The sequence below is a fragment of the Spinacia oleracea genome, chromosome 5 (genome assembly GCF_020520425.1).
Source record: "Spinacia oleracea cultivar Varoflay chromosome 5, BTI_SOV_V1, whole genome shotgun sequence".
In the NCBI taxonomy this organism is placed as follows: Eukaryota; Viridiplantae; Streptophyta; class Magnoliopsida; order Caryophyllales; family Amaranthaceae; genus Spinacia; species Spinacia oleracea.
Genome location: NC_079491.1, coordinates 12,690,059 through 12,707,280, shown reverse-complemented (window position 1 = coordinate 12,707,280; position 17,222 = coordinate 12,690,059). Strand labels below are relative to the sequence as shown.

The window sequence follows — 17,222 nt, the reverse complement described above, 5'->3', positions numbered from 1 at the left end:
TATGCAAGCATGTAGTATGGATTATTCGGTATCTAATTCATGCTAAAGACCTAAGGTCAAGAAAGTTATAATTGCATATGTGTCAAGGTACCCATGTGAAATGAGAAATTTTAATTGCATGTGTGTCAAAGTACCCATGTAATTAACAAATATACTTGGTGGAGAGTTAAGGCTTCGTCCACTAAGTAAATGAAGGTCTAATAGATACGTTTTATTTTGGATAAGCACTAAAAGGTTTTTGGATTGTATACCTAGAGTGAACTCATTGAGGAGGTCTCTAGGCGCTACCTTTTGAACATCCGCTGTGGTTCAGGACGATGTGTCATGTTTTATTATTTAATGCGCTAGAATTCCATCACGGATACTTGACACGGTTTTGTAGCATGGGTAGCTCCCGTGTTGTTGTCCCTAGTGGAAATAGTAGAAGTAAAACTCGGTTCATTGCTTAATCCGTTCATGGAATTTCTATGTTTTGACTAGTAGAAAAGAAGAAGTTGTTTAGTATAAAAGTCAAGAGTACAAGTCAAGATTAATGTTTATTGGTTTCAATGATGCTATGCAGTTGATTTGTTAAACATGTAGGTTGTTAGTGACCATTTCATTTGTCAAGTTAAGCATATTAGTTATTTCATGTATGTACTCAACTTTGCTGATTCGTGCTTTTTTGTTTGTCTTGGTCATGGCCTACTCCTTATTGACCCTGTGATGATCCATATCTTACGCTTGTAATAATGGTGAGCAGTCACCATATGTCTTAAGTGAAGAAGCATTGCATGTTGGCATTCCACATTCGGGACTGAATGTTGAGTGTGTTTTAATGCTTCAAACGCTTTTATTTCAAGTTATTTATTTAATTAAAGTGTTTAATAATTTTCAAATGATTTTGGATTGCAAGCTTTATGGCCTTTAATGGTTCCAAATCGTAAGGAAATTTATTTGAAGTTGGACTTTGCAAAGTTAGTTTTAGTAGTTAAGTTCCGCTGCCAAATTCTGATAATAGTCTTAACCATTTTCATATATGTTGCGGTGACGCCTTGGTTATTCTTTTATTTATTGAAGAAAATAGTTTTAGGAAAACAAAGAATTAGTAGGGTGTTACAGGGGGTTTGGCGAATAGGCGTGATGAATTTGATGAGAGCAAAGACAAATTTATGTTCAAATGAGAGGGGCTTAATTGTCCCATTTAGTTACTTAAATTTTTTTGTCAAAACACTTAAATATTAGAGGTGATCAAAATTCGGGTTGGGTCGGACTTGAATTTAACACATAAGTTAATGCTCATACCCATAAATTTGGTGCGGGACTTTTGTGGGTGAAACGTTTTTTTTTTTTGAGCTTTTAAGAGCGAGTTCGATCTTTGGTCTAAAAATACATATTCGAGGATGCTCAAACACGTATTTTTTTCTGGTCGAGCCAGTGAACCGGACTATAGTTGATCAGTTGTATTAAATATGCATGCAATATATTATACCTGATAAGGATCAATAAGATAAGATAAGATAAGATAAAATAAGATAAGTTGTTCATGGCCAATAAGATAAGATAAGATAAGTCAAATTCAGGTGAATAGAACACTACCTAAGTGAAGCCATTAACATATTAAAAGTTGGAATATATTGGATTTACAATGTGTTAGGAGATATATTACTGCAAATATCTTCTCTCTATCTCTCATTGAATCTCTTCACATTTTATGACAAGTTAGTTTGCCCCCCTTCTAGCAAAATATTGAACAAACCCGCACAATATTATTGTTATGTTTGAGCGATTTCTTTCAATATTGCTTAAAGAACGTCAAATTCCCAAAATGCGCCACTTTCTAACTTAACTCCCACCATACCGTCCACGTCAGCATTAAAACGCTATCTCATTAAAACGCTATCTCATAAAACTTTAACAAAGCGGCACTAAACCGCTATCTCAGGTAGCGGTTGATATAAGTAAACCGCTATCTCATATAGCGGTTTAGATGTTCCCTAAATCAAAACTTACAGTGAGCTTCTAAAACAAAAACTTACAGTACCCCCGTTATGTTTTAAAGCAAACCGCCATCTGAGATAGCGGTTTTGTTTTAAAGCAAACCGCAATCTCAGATAGCGGTTTATAACATTGAAACGCCATCTGAGATGGCGGTTTTCTTTAAAACAAAACCGCTATCTCAGATGGCGGTTCAACGTTGAACCGGAAAAAAAATTACTTCTCTTTCTCCCTTGCTGACGTGGATGGTATGGTGGGAATTAACTTAGAAAGTAACGTATTTTGGGAATAATTGGATCTTTATGCAATATTGAAGGAAATCGCTTGTTATGTTTGACGAACTCGCACAACATAAAATTCCATAGTCGACAAGTTCACACAACTGCAAACTCTCTCTCCTCCGCCCCTTAACAAATACTTCGTAGTAGTTTTTGAATAATAGGGGATGTCTTAATTAAGTTTTTGTTGCTACATTTAAAGGCTCCAACTGAGTAGATTAAATCACGGTTTTACTTTAGAGATATAAATGAACGAGTTAACATGTATTTTTGTTAAAATTTCTATGATATTACCGACATCAAGAAGTTCATAATGTTGAAATTTATGCAAATATTAGTATTTTTTTGACGTAGATACGCTTTTTTAGAGTTAAGCCCATTATTGGGGTCTAAGTTTTGCAATAAATCACCAATTGGGACCTCACCTTTTTTTGGTCAATAATTGGGACCTAAGGTTAGATTTTTGGTAGTTTAACTCACCTTTAACTCAAGGTCGACTATTCAAACTAATAAAATAAATCAAAAATAAATTATAAGAGTTATGACTTAATAAGTAGTATTATTTGCCAATTTTTTTAGGGGTTTTATTGGGTTTATTTTGTTCGTCTTTAGATTTGAGTTAATTGGTACTTGTTAATTTTGTGATTTTTTGTTCCCCTCAAAAAAAAAAATTGTGATTTTTTGTGAGATTAATGATTGAATTGGTTAATTTTGTGATTTTGTATGATAATGCTGCTAAATTTTATTGTTTTTGTGTTGATTTTGATCGATTTGTCATTGTTTGATTTTTTTATTTTTTATTTTTATATTTTATGTTTACTTCGTGATGTTTATACCTTAATCACTTAAGGAGAGCAAAATTTTTGCATACTTTATAAAGTGATTGAAAGTAAAATGAGGTTCGACCATTGTTTCAAATGAAGATGCCTTTTAAAGGGGTGATATACAGTGAGAAGTATGATAGATTGATACAGACTACGAAGTATGTTTAGGATGTGACTCTTATACTCATTTTCTTTTAAAAAAACATGGGTCAGAACGGGCTGGGCTATGCTAAATAGGTCACTTGATCTGACTAAATATGACTTGTTTATGACCCGAACAGACCAATTTCATTAAGTTTGGGCCGGAGCCGCCCTTGACATGACCCATTTTATAGCTCTATGTTAAAACATTCAAGGGAACATTTTGGTTTTGTTGGTTTCGAAGTAAAATTATGTAAATATTAGAAATTAGGTACTTAACATTTTTTTTATCAATTTATCGTTGAACTGTGAACTATAAATCTATAATGGACGAACTTCATTAATAAAGAAAATAGAAATTAATGTGGTGTTGGTAGTTTTCGATGATGTTTGTTCAAGAGGGGGATAATGGAGGTGTAAGAATAACAATTAATTAATTAAATTAGTTTTGTATTTTTACAAAAATAAAATGATATAATTATATTTCTTATTTCTTAACCCAATGACTTAATATTTTTTTAACCACCATAGTTAACCTTGGCTAAAAAAATAAGATGAGGTCCCAATAATTGACCAAAAAAAGTGAGGTCCCAATTGGTGATTTTTTTGTAAAACTTGGACCCCAATCATGGGGTTAACTCCGCTTTTTTATAAGCCATATTAGTAAAAGATTAAAAATTAGTGAACCCCAATCCTCTCATGGCACTTTTCTTTCTTGATGTCCAAGGCTTAGAAAAATTCAAAACAAGTTTTTCTTTTATTTTTAGTATGAGTATTGTTTATAGGAAAATTTGTTATTATTAATCCAACTTTTGCCCGGTTTTCTTTAATTAAGACTACCTATGCGATATTTCTAAATAATCCAACCTTTATGACCCAACTACTATTATTAAGCCTGGATGACCGGCTACCTGCTACAAAGTCAAGGAAAATTTATAATTATTAATCCAACCTTTGCCCGATTTTCTTTAATTAAGCATACCTATGCGATATTTCTAAATAATCCAACCTTTATGACCCAACTACTATTATTAAGCCTAGATGACCGGTTACCTGCTACAAAGTCAACGTTAAAAACGTTGACAACCTAAAGTTGGTTTCCCTCCTAAAATATTGGACACGTCATCATCACTTGCCACCTAAACAAGGATTTCATTTTTTTTTTCAAAAAACCCTTCACCCACGCGCATTCAAATTTCGTCTCCAAAACCGTACAATTGAAGGTGAACTTACGAACCTTAGCGTTTTTGTTCCTTTTTTGGTAAATTTTGAATTTTGGGCTTCCTTGATGGTTAGTTCGTAAAAACCCGAGCTGTTGCAATAATATAGTTTTTTTTGTTTATGGTGTGGGATGTTGGTTATTGTGGTCTTGTTGAAAATTTAGAAAGAAAAAAAAACCTTGAATTTGAAGAAGATCCAGATCCAACAGGCAATTGCTTTACCCCAACCATAACAATTGCGAATTATTTTTGATGAACTTCGAATGGAGAGGTATGACCGTATGAGGGATCGACAATGGTGGAGAAGAGGTAGAAGAGAAATAATGGAGAGGAGTGCAGAGCTGAAGCAGAAAATCGCAGAGGAGAGAGGAACGAAAATTAAAATAGCAATAAAAGAAAATAAGGGGAAAAAAAAAAATTGTTATATGCCACGTAAGGGTGAATACCGCCTATAGCAGGTTAGTAACTTGTTAGGCTTAATAATAGTAATTGGGTCATAAAGGTTGGATTATTTAGAAATACCGCATAGGTAGGCTTAATTAAAGAAAATCGGGCAAATGTTGGATTAATAATTACAAATTTTCCTTGTTTATATAGCAATGATTTCTCAAAGCCAATAATAAACCATTATACGACGTCGTCCCGACAGGCACACAAAACAGGAAGGAAAAGGCCTCAGGCACATCGGCGACGAGTAGTAGCGCGCCCACTTCCATTTCTTCTATTCTATCAGACTGACACACAACCCTAACAACCAACATCAACACCACTTTTCCGAGGAGAGAGAAACTGTGAAACACAGAGCTCGTTCCACCTTCAATGGCGGAAAATCAAGGTGGAAGTCGCCTCTCCGCTGCTACTTCAATGGCGGCGACGACGGCAGCGGTATCATCACCGTCGTCCTCGAGTTCATCTTTACAAGCTCAAGCTCTTTTGCCGCATTCTTCCAACACGTTCTTCGGTTAGTTATTTCTCTCTCCTTATCCTTTTTCCGGCGATGTTTAACTGTGGTATGTGCTTGTTTACCTATTGTTAGCTTGACTTTCTGATATTAATGTTTCAAGAGAGTGCTGGAATTGAATGATATTGATCGATTGGAGTTTGATTTTGTAACTATTCGCACTATTGTAAGAATTGAACTGGTTTTCTGCATTGCGGTTGGATTGTTGATTGGTTAAACAGACAATTCAACTGCGTCAACCTTGTAAATATCACGAGGAGTCTAGTTTTAGTTGCATTTTAAGCTGCTGAGCTGTTATCTCACTTAGTCACTTGAATACCAGTATTGAAATGTCAAAGTTTTGATAGCGCAAAGATGAAAATGCAGACTGTGTATGAATTGATATTGTGAGAAATTAAGTGGAAGGAGAACTCACTTGAAGAACTGTTTGAAATGTAAAGGCAATGAGAGTGAAATTGGAGACTACATAAATCAAAATTGTGAGAATGATGTGTAGGAAGGGAAGTGTATGATTGTATCTATTTATGATTTACATTCAGGTTGAAGTCTGTACCTTGTGGGAAATGTGTGAAAAGAAAGACAAACGTATGAATAGGTATCCGTGGATTTGGAATGCAGAAATAGCTTGTAAGTTCAATTTGAAAACAAGGGCATACTTAATGCCTCTGTTCTAACGAGACAGTGAGATGATAATGCCTCTAATCTAATGAGAGAGTGAGAGGACTCGTATTGTACTATGAAAAGTAAGACGATGATTTTTCTGAATAGTAGATAAGACTTGCTAAGGAACCTTTGATGTTAAGGAAAGTGTTGTTTTGAAGCTTGTTCGCTGAATTTATATGAAACAAAAAGTTAAGGATAGCACTTTGCCACATGGTTGTGTTTGTGGTTGTGGTTGTGGTTCATGATTTGTCAGGGACACAATTGTAGATGGTTATAGTTGTAGTCTTACTTTTTGAACTCCGATCCTGTTTTGAAAAAAGTAATAGCATCTCGACCAATTTGGCTTGAGCTTTCTGATTTTTCAGGGACAGAAATATGCATAACTGCTAGTAGTAATCTTTTTCCAAAAATCACTTGCTCCAAATATCATCGGGAACTGTTGACAAATTCAGTGATTGGAAATTATGAATTATGCTTTACTTGGCTGTAGTATGGAGAGAATTCTTCTGGGGAGCCCTTGCTGGAGGGTTTGGTGAAGGAATGATGCATCCAATTGATACTGTAAAGACAAGAATTCAAAGTCAAGCTATTCTGAGTGGATCTCAGGTATGCAAACAGTATTGTCATTTGTGATCGCTTTTCATTCCATTGTGTGTATCGCAAAATAAATCCTTGTAAAAAAATACCATAAGCCTATTTGCACATTTTGATAAATTACGAGTTGTCTGCTTATTGATTGTATGATTGTATATTTGATATTTGTTAATATGGTGTCTATTTACTTGCAGCACCAAAAAACAGTGTTACAAATGATTAGAACTGTATGGGCTGCTGATGGACTAAGAGGTCTGCTATGTCATGTTGATTTAAAGTTTAGTGATCCCGTTGAGTTAGCCTTTATATTTTGTACCTATTGATAATTGTTGTGGATGCTACTTGCCTACTTATTAAATTGTTGACTTTCTTATTGTGAAATATATTTTCCCCTTTTTTGCAGGCTTTTATAGAGGAGTTGTTCCTGGATTTACTGGATCTCTTGCAACTGGAGCAACTTATTTTGGAGTCATCGAATCTACTAAACAGTGGATTGAAGAATCACATCCTAACCTTGGAGGTCACTGGGCCCACTTCTTTGCTGGGGGCATGGGTATAACCTTAACATTTTGAATGTTATTGTTGTTTCAACATTGGTGTCATGGTGTGTGTTGTTTTGCATCAAAAGTTTCTTACTGGTTCTCAATTAGTTTTGCCTGGATTATTAATCGTGCATCTTACATTCTTACTTACTGGTAAAAGGCTATAACAAACTTATTTGACCAATATGTGTTAATCTTTGTGAGCATTTTGGCAATGTTATTTTTGAGAACTTACAAATAGGATTTACTGTCATATTTTTAATATCCCGCAAGTAGAAAACCTGGGAAATTTATCAAGTCAAATTTCAAATGTGTTTTTTTTTTGTTTTTTCTAAATGTAAAACATACTGAGAAATTGTTGTAATGAAGCCAAAGTTTGCTAATATGTATCTAAAACAAAAACTTATTTATGTTTAGAGTATCTCCTTTATTGTGATCTTGTCTAATTTCTTACTAACCTTTTATTAGTAGTAGATAGTGCCGGATCACTCACTAGATGCAGTTTGAGTGAGTTTCACGGTGTAGTCTCCATAATGAAGTCTTGATTTGAACTGATAGAGGTGTTTTAGCCTTGTAGGTGGTGGTTCTAACTGATCAGGGGACCAGTAGCACCTGGCTGATTGATATACCATATGAAAACTTGTTTTAAAGTATTAGCTCTTACTAACAACTATATATAGACAATAAAGTGACTGTTGTTAGTTTTTGTTAGTGAAAAATTCTTAAGTTTTAAAGCCTTTGTGCCCTCGTGATAAGCTTGTGTCTAGTGTTTAATATTTGCTGGTAAAGGCGTATATATAAATATGTTCACGAATTCATGTTTCATCTGCATGATTTTGGTTCTTCTATATCTATATATGTTGTTGTTTGTCAATTAACTGTGTCACTATGTTCTAGTGATTATAAGCAGAAACAGAGTCTTATTGATTTTTATAAATATTTTTCTATCCTTTAAATCTGTTGCAGGGGATACACTCGGATCCTTTATATATGTTCCATGCGAAGTGATAAAGCAACGGATGCAGGTTCAGGGCACACGTGATTCTTGGAGTACTGTGATCTCAAATTCTCAGAGTGGTAAGATTCCTGGAGTGCAGATGTATGGTTATTATAATGGATTGTTTCATGCTGGACGCTCAATATGGAAGGAACAGGGGCCAAAGGGTCTATATGCCGGGTATGTTTGCTTTAATTTCTCCAGTCCTTGACTGGCATTTAACACTAAATGGTGAAGACCATAATGCTTCATCCTTTGATGTCTCTTTAGTCTGGTTTTCTTTTGCTCCAATATATTAATTGGTTGGACATTCACTTATGTGTAATACTCTCTATTGGTGTCCATATTCCCACTCCCTTCAACCCAAAAATAACTGATGAGACTTTTTTACGAAAGACAGGCTTGGGGTAAATGTGACAGCACTGAAAGTTCAATGTCCAGCATCTATTTACTACTCTTGTGTTCTTGCACACCCTGCAGTATATCTTGATTATATCCCCAAATCGTACTTTTACTTGAAATTTTATAAATTCTTTTTAATTTTCCATGGTCCTTTGGCAGGTACTGGTCTACACTAGCAAGGGATGTACCTTTTGCTGGTTTGATGGTAGGTATTCAGATGAAATTTTGTGTCAAATTCCCCTCTTTGTGTCCCAAATGCTTATACATGTCAGGAAACCATCTACAAGTTGCTTGCATGTGTGATGTATGCCTCATTCTTAATACTTCGTATTCCCCAAGTTAAGCCATATACAAGTACTTAACACAAATTGTCAAAAAGATCTGTTATGCATTGTTTGATTGAGATCGGGCGTGATTTTATGAATTTTTACTCAGTCTTACATGGCATTGTGAGAATGCTAACTTTTGGTACGCTTTGCAGGTAATGTTCTATGAAGCACTGAAAGATATGACAGACTATGGGATGAAGAAGTGGATACCTGATGCAGATTACCAAATCAATAGTACTCTAGAAGGATTGGTTCTAGGAGGAGTTGCTGGAGGTATGAGTTCTGGTTATTGTCTCTTTTTGGTCTGGTAAATGTTTCATTGAAGTTGTCAGAAAGTTCAGCTCTAACTATAAACAACTATTAAACTTTGCAGGTTTAAGTGCTTATGTGACGACTCCATTAGATGTTATCAAGACTAGATTGCAAGTCCAAGGACCAGATTTAAGGTATATCGAAGTTCAACTACACATGAATTTCTCTGCCATACCTTGTATGTACTGTATGAATACTCAATCTGTAACATCTTATTATCAAGTATTTTATTAGACGACACAACTGCCAGTAAGTTCTTAATATGACCTGATCACCTCCCTTTTATGACACCTTCCTGGTTTCCTTCATGGATTGTGATTGCTCTAGTCAACCATCAACTAGAAAATCGAGGGGGGATTTGCTTGAGGATAACGTGAAAAAAGGTAGCATAGAGCAGAAAAACAACAGTTGTAACTTGCAAGGAAGTTTCATTTAGTGCACTATGTATGTAACAAAAAGTAAATGCATATGAGTTATTCATATTATTGAACTAGCTGAATCATTTTGCCGACTTCCATGTTGATTTGACTGTTCAATCCCCGTTCTCGTATAGGCATATTTGTGATTGTTCAGTAACTAGAGTGAAGAACAATAACTGTTAAAATCGATACTTCTTTCATGTAGGTACAAAGGCTGGTTCCATGCCATCCATCGAACATGGATGATTGAAGGCGCAAAGGGAGTGTTCAGAGGTAGCATCCCAAGGGTCATATGGTATGTTCCAGCCTCTGCTCTAACATTCATGGCAGTAGAATTCCTCAGAGAAAAGTTCAATAGAGGGTCAGAACTGGACGAGGAAGAAGTTGCAAGCATCTAAGTAGACAAGGGGTCCTTAAACGAGGTGGCTTAGGAACTCTTTAGAAAGCTCACATTTTTTTCCCATCCATTACTTTTTTTTGGTTTTACAGATGGGATGTTGTTGTATAGATTCACAACTGGTGTAACTCCTGTTATAAAGTTGATTGAGATGAAAGGAAGAACAAAGTGAGTGCCCATTTTTGGAATCGTGGATTTCTTTTTCTGCCTTTTGATTGCCTACTACACGCTTCAACTTGTTAATCCCGAAGGAAAGAACTGGTTAGTTGTCAGCAGATCAGGTGTTTTTAGGGGCTTGATGCAATAAGGACGATCAAGTGTGTACAAAAATAAGTCATGTACTTCGTATAAGACTGTTAACATTTTTTTTTTTTTTTATAAAGGTAAGAAAAAAGAACTTAGGTTCCCCTTCGCACAAGGGTGAAACCTAAGCGGTCACTCTGGACAATATTTTATAAGTTAGGGCTAGAGTTCGGGGTAATACACATTGGTTCAACAATAAGATGACCTACATTAGCTATCCAATCTGCTGCTCTGTTTGCTTCTCGGAAGATATGCTTGATATGGGTAGAGTGAAAATGCTGAAGAAGAGTCCTGCTGTCTTGAATAATGTTTTGAAGCTTCCACGGGGGGTTCCAGGTTCCTTTTAGCGAGTTGATCACAAGTAGGTTGTCACCTTCGATGTAAATGTCTTTGATATTAAGTTTGATAGCCTCTTGGATGCCCTTATGAAGGGCAAGGACTTCAGCCATGTAGACTTGAGAGTTACCCAGGTTAAAAGATTTGGCGATGACCGCTTCTCCATTGTTGTTTCTGATGATGAAAATAATAATAATAAGACTGTTAACATGAAAATAATAATAATATCATTAATGGAAAGTCATACTCTGTAAGATTTATAGAACATAGATGCAAAATAATAACATGAATATGTAATATGAAGATCATAGAACAATTAACTAAAAACATCCTTGGAAACTTTTCTAAAGCTAGGACTTATATGACAAGGGTGATCTCTATTGACATTTCATCTTTCTTCAAATTTAAGGCCTTATATCCCTTTATTTCTTTTTTAAATAATTTGGTTGCTTTGTTTGTTTCGAAAGGAAGAGAAGAGTAGCTATAGTCAAGGTTTCATCTATTTTTTCGCTTTCAGGTGGTAAAAAGCAAGTTTTAAATTTATTTTTAGGTGGTAAAATTCAAAATTTAATTTTTTAGGTGGTAAAAAATAAATTTTCGATTTTTATAGGTGGTAAAGTAATTTGTCCTTCTAAAAAAACATAAAACATAAAATTATACCGAAGGGACTTATAGAGTTTCGATTTCCAATACAAACATAAATTGCATTTAGTTTCAATAAAAAGAATATGGTCACCTCGTAATTTACCCCAATAAATACTTATAATCTTTATTATTTCAAAGAAAATTTATTGTACAACTCAGCTTAAAAAAAACATTTGAAATTTTGGAGGGGAAAAACAATTGTGCTTTAGAATATTATATAGATAGATTTGCATATTGCAAGATGATTCACGAGACTTTAAAGGAGTAAATCATGTCATTATAAAAAGGTGATGACCTCTAACACTCGAATTCATTAACTTGAATTCTTATCATTGTCGTACTATTTTTATGTAAAGGAACTATTTTTCTAGAGAGGGCAATCAATCACTCGTCACAAGAGTGTTGGTTCTAATTTAATAATGGAAATTGGATCGAATGATTATATGTTTATTAATTACTTGTATTAATTTTATAAAAGTCTATATGTTGTTTCTCACTTGATAAATTAATCAAACTCGAACTTGTGATTAAAAAAATATTATTATAAGTCTACCTCATATAAAAAGTATGATTCCCCTAAAAGTTGTTTAAGCCAAAACTAATTCATATGCCGGTATATGTATGATGTAATAAGTTTTTTTTTTTTTTTTGTTATTAGTTTTTGGTACAAATTAAAATCGCTAACTCCATTGCAGTTTATACGAGTAATAGGTTTTTACTTGTGTAAAACCGCAAATGGGGTTAGAGATTTCAAGCATAAAAACTAACATTTTTAGCAGTAAAAACATTTAAATTACTAATAGCGTTATTCTACCCGATTCTACTTAGACAGTACTTTGGGAAAAATATTTCTTAAATAGACGTAATCGGAAAATTAATTTCAATTTAAGCAATTTTTAGGGAAATCTTTTCATTTTCAACTTGTTTTTGGAGAGAGAGAAAAACAAGAAGTTCTCCAGAAGGAGAATGCCGTTGTTTTCACTCAACTCTCACAAAAACCCCTAAATTCGTTAATCAAGCACAACAGCAAGAACAACAATGGCGGCAACTGAAAAGAGGTGTTACTACGAGGTAATAAACCTCCCACAAAACTGCACCCCAGACGAAATTCGCAGCGCCTACAAAAAGCTTGCCCTCCAACGCCACCCCGACAAGCTCATCCAATCCGGCGTCGCCGTCGAAGACGCCACCGCCTCTTTTCAAGAACTTGTCCGCGCCTACGAAATTCTATCGGACCCTAAAGAGCGTTCTTGGTATGATTCCCATCGTTCCCAAATCCTCTTTTCTTCTTCTTCAACTTCTGGTAATGATTCCGATTCCCCTCTCCCCGATTTATTTTCCTACTTTTCGCCGTCCTGTTACTCCGATTATACGAATCCCAAAACTGGGTTTTATAAGGTTTATGGTGATGTTTTTGATAAGATATTTGCGCATGAGATTAAGTATTGTAGGCTGATGGGGTTGAATTTAGGGTTGGTTAAAGAGGCCCCTTTATTTGGGGATTTGAAGTGTGATTTTAATCAGGTGAATGCATTTTATGGGTATTGGTTGAGTTTTTCTTCTGTTATGGATTTTGGGTGGGTGAATAAGTATGATGCTGCGGCGGGGGAGAATAGAAAATCGAGGCGGGTGATGGAGGAGGAGAATAAGAAGGTGAGGAAGAAGGCAAAGAGGGAGTTCAATGAGACGGTTCGGGGTTTGGCTGAGTTTGTGAAGAAGAGGGATAAGAGGGTGATTGAGATGATGGTGAAGAAGGAGAAGGAGAGGGAGAAGAAACAGGCGGAGGAAATGGCGAGGAAGAAGGAGAGAGAGAGGGAGAAGTTAGAGAGGGCGAGGTTGTACCAGGAGCCCGATTGGGCCAAGGTTGAGGAGGTGGAGGTTTTTGAGGAGGAAGAAGAGGGGGAGGAGGAGAGGAAGGAGTTGTATTGTGCTGCTTGTGGTAAGAAGTTTAAGTCAGATAAGCAATGGAAGAATCATGAGCAGTCAAAGAAACATAAGGAGAAAGTGGCTCAGTTGAGGAAGTCTTTTATTGAGGAAGATGATTTTGAGGATGTTGAAGAGGTGGATGTTGTTGATGGTGAATTTCAGCATGAAGATGAAGCTGTGGAGAATGTAGAGGATAAGAATGATGTGGCTCATGATGGGTTTGTTTCTGCAGAGGATGATGTTGATGATTTAGAAGAAAAGTTTAAGGAAAGTGTTGGGTTTGAGGAGGTTAGAAGTAGGTATGAACTCCCTTCTGATAATGAAGTTGGCATTGGTAATGATGAAGAAGTTGCGCAGCCTGCAGGTGGATCTGATGATGAGTCAATAGTTGATCTTGAAGCCATGATCTCTAGTCGTCGGAATAAGAAGAATGTGACATTCTCGACTTCAAAGAATGAACATTTCGAATATGATAATCCCCAAAGTGAGGATGGTGGTAATCCCCAAAGTGAGGGTGAGGATGATGATGAGCCGATGGAAAATAATAAAACGAAAGGGAAAAAGAAGTCCAGGAGAGCCAAGAAAGATAAAGGCAAAGTAGAATCATCAAGTAATGGTGATAACAATGAATCGGCTGAGGAAAATGACGGGATGAATGCTTCAGATACTGCAAACAATGGGGATGATGATCAAGACTCAAAAACCAGTACCAAAAGAAGGAAAGACAAAGGTACCTCCAAGCGAGATACAGAGACTAAACAAAAGAGCTCGTCCAGAGGAAAGAAGCAAAAGGTGAGCAGTATTGGTTTTTCTAGTACTTTGTATTCAATCTGCGACACTCTGAACACATTATTTGCAAATTCATGCTAATTGTATGTGATGATTTTTTTCATTATTTCTATTATTTGCAATAATTAGGTAGCTTTTAAAAAAAAGCTATTTTTATGTGTCTGTATTCTGAATAATTGGTGAAGTTAAATTGGGAATCGCAAACATATGTTGCTGAATGGAGAATAAAACTTATAATTTGCCTGAAGAAGACTGGGACTTTGTTTGAAGGAGAGTAAATAGAAGATAAAAGCCATTCATTTTGTTTTGTAAATTAATTTCAATACCATTATGTGCCCTTTCTCATATATCGAGTACTAAGTAAGATCCACTAAAAGCTGCTTGTCACTTTCTTGCACATAACTGCCGAAGCGTTGTTTCTCCAAATATATAATGGACCTTTCTGTAGACCTCTTACCTCATGACTATAATTTACCCTCAGAGGTACACAATGATCAATGCTTAGAAATCAAAGAACTTGTGTGCCTTTACTCTGTCCGTATTTCTATTTACTACTTGATTTTTATTCCGATAGGTACAACTAGGGATCAATCCACCAATAATATAATTAATAGTATGGCGAACATTAAGGAAAAATTACTTCTAATAATCCAACCTTTTGACGATTTTCCATTAATAATCCAACCTTTAGATTATTATCTAATAATCCAACCTTTACACCCCGTTAACTTTAATTGCACCCAACCGGTCACCAACTTGATATAGCAGGTTACTTATACACGTGTCATTCAACTATTTGTTATAATTCATTTAAAAAAAAAAAATCTTTTCCTTTTACCAGTTATTTATTTTCTTTCTCCTTCCTTCTTCTCTACTGTCGGCAGACATGGGAATCATCCAATTTTGCAGTACTTAAAAAAAATTAAGACAAATCCCCCCAAATAAATTACAACTCAAACCGATTTACCTTCACCAAGTTGAATGACACCTTTTTTAGAAAATCGAAACCAAGAACCCATAAAATTAACAATCCATAGATTCAGAATTATACACCATAGCCACCAAATAATGAATTATCACCTCAATTAACCAAAAAGAACCACACATAAAACATCCCATTAATGGGATTAATTTAATTCGAGTTTCAGTGGAAACCGTCACGATTACTAACCCGACTTCGGAATCCATGGCTGTAGAAATTCGATAATTAAGCAAAGAACTCTTATTTATTGCGGACCTTTGTGGTTTAATCTCATTATTATATTGTGATTTTTGATCTTTGATTTGGAAATTATACAATTTATAAGTTGGAAAAATAGTTGAAACTTGAAAGTTAGAGGACATGGCTGAGAGAGGCTGTTAGGAATTGGGCAGGCATTGCTGGGTGGAGGAGATGATCAATATTGGTGTGAGGGCTACAAGGTAGAGATAGTGGCTGGGTTTATTTGGTTTGTAAAGAATGATGCAGTGTTGGAGACTTGGAGGAAGGAAGAAGAAGAAAGTAAGACGTAAATAAACAAAAAAGAGAGTGTAGAATTAATGTTTTTTTTTAAAATAAAATAAATTGAGTTGACTTTCTTATCCGGTTGTCGGTTAAATGGGTACAATAAAAATTAACGGGGTGTAAAGGTTGGATTATTAGATAATAATTCAAAGGTTGGATTATTAACGGGAAATCGTTAAAAGGTTGGATTATTAGAAGTAATTTTTCCCTAACATTAATAGATTTTATTTTCTTCTCGTAGGATTTATCTAGGAAAAAGGTTTTTCCTTGTGGAAGGTTTTTCCTTTAGTCTGATATCTATGTATTTGATGTTGCCGTGTGTACGGATTCGGTCAATTATTAGAAACGAATCAACTAAATGATGGATTTATCTTTTGGGACCAGAGACAAGTAACGGATACACTTCATTCATGGTTTAATTTTGCTTTACACTACAATTTCATATTCTGAAATTTAAGTGAACTGTTAGACCATGTTATCTCACATTTGGAAGTGGCATCTCACATTTTAGGATTGCCTGTTTCACTTCACTCCTTGGTCTAAAGGGTGAAGAGCAGTAACTCGTAGCAATGTTATATACATAATGTTTGGCTGTTGACTTATTTTTATTGGAATATTGTGGAGTAATTGTGTTTGCATGCTTGTTACTCTATACTTACAGTCTGTTTCACTGCAGGAAAAATCAAAAAATCATGACCCCGTCTGTGAAAAATGTGGGGAGGAGTTTGAGTCAAGGTAATATAATAATTTCAACAACAATCTTTGTTCCTTTGTCATGTTAGCCAACCTGTTGGTTTTATGTTTTTCATGATCCTTATTCACTGGTTATTTTAATTTTAATATGGTGCATATCATCGTATTACAGATCTAAGCTTCACAAACACTTGAGTGACACTGGTCATGCATCATTGAAAAGATGATGATGATTTTGGACGTCTCTTTACTATGAGGAGGACAGCATTACCCTGCAAATTGCACTGCATAAACGCATTCTTACTCGTATTAGTGGAGCTGATTAGCTGCACGGGGATAATTTTGATGTGTTGAAGAATATATGTTGTCTTGGCGTGGCAAATGTTGGAACTTGTACACCCACAAAATCTGTTACTTATTGGGGGTAGCTTGCTTCAACAAAAAGAGCAATTTTGGTTATAGCTAAATTCTTTCATATTGGGATGTGTATTGTAATTGTGTTGTAGCCTTTACCTGTATTTTGTCAATGAGGGGTAAGGGAAGTAGCCATTCTTCATTTCATAAAAGATTGGCATCAGTCTTAATTTTGTGCTGGGTAAATGTCAGCTACACTGTTAGATAAATCTTTTTGTAGTTTTGGGAAGAAAGATACTCTGTACATCAGAATGAAAAAACGCAACTCAAAAAGCACTAATCTTTTATACTTTGTAGTTCATTTGTTTACATGGGAATTCATGTTATGCTCAGCTTCTAATAAAGAACTTTTCTACAATTGCTTCTTGGAAGGTATCCGATATAGATTCACGTACCTTCTCCTCGAAATTTTTATTAGTTACGCCAGCTGGATTTTCATTAGTCGCCGGACGAAGTCTAGCAACTTGAAAAACCGCCAGAATCCAAACGCACGCCGGAAAGGCTCAAGCAGGATTTCCCCTTAGTTCTATTAGGAAATATGCAATTTGGCTTTAAT

At 35.3% G+C, this 17,222-nt stretch overlaps 2 protein-coding genes across 3 annotated transcripts; both read left to right on the top strand.

Annotated features, from left to right (window-relative positions):
• Positions 1 to 5,091: 5,091 nt before the first annotated feature.
• LOC110795644 (uncharacterized) lies at positions 5,092 to 10,244 on the top strand. Of its 2 annotated transcripts, none has more exons than XM_022000669.2 (9): positions 5,092 to 5,401; positions 6,555 to 6,670; positions 6,853 to 6,910; positions 7,062 to 7,211; positions 8,167 to 8,377; positions 8,759 to 8,804; positions 9,081 to 9,201; positions 9,302 to 9,374; positions 9,865 to 10,244. In XM_022000669.2, the coding sequence occupies exons 1-9, from the start codon at positions 5,260 to 5,262 to the stop codon at positions 10,055 to 10,057; spliced, it is 1,110 nt and encodes a 369-aa protein (XP_021856361.2). In that variant the 5' UTR covers positions 5,092 to 5,259; the 3' UTR covers positions 10,058 to 10,244. The 2 variants fall into 2 exon arrangements, with proteins under 2 accessions (XP_021856361.2, XP_056684909.1); XM_056828931.1 differs by having other exon boundaries at positions 5,262 to 5,401; positions 6,430 to 6,670.
• A 1,983-nt stretch (positions 10,245 to 12,227) lies between these two features.
• Positions 12,228 to 16,955, top strand: LOC110795646 (DNAJ protein JJJ1 homolog). The gene is made up of 3 exons (XM_022000672.2): positions 12,228 to 14,058; positions 16,236 to 16,294; positions 16,425 to 16,955. Exons 1-3 carry the CDS (start codon positions 12,379 to 12,381, stop codon positions 16,477 to 16,479), a joined length of 1,794 nt encoding a protein of 597 aa, XP_021856364.2. The 5' UTR covers positions 12,228 to 12,378; the 3' UTR covers positions 16,480 to 16,955.
• Positions 16,956 to 17,222: the final 267 nt, after the last annotated feature.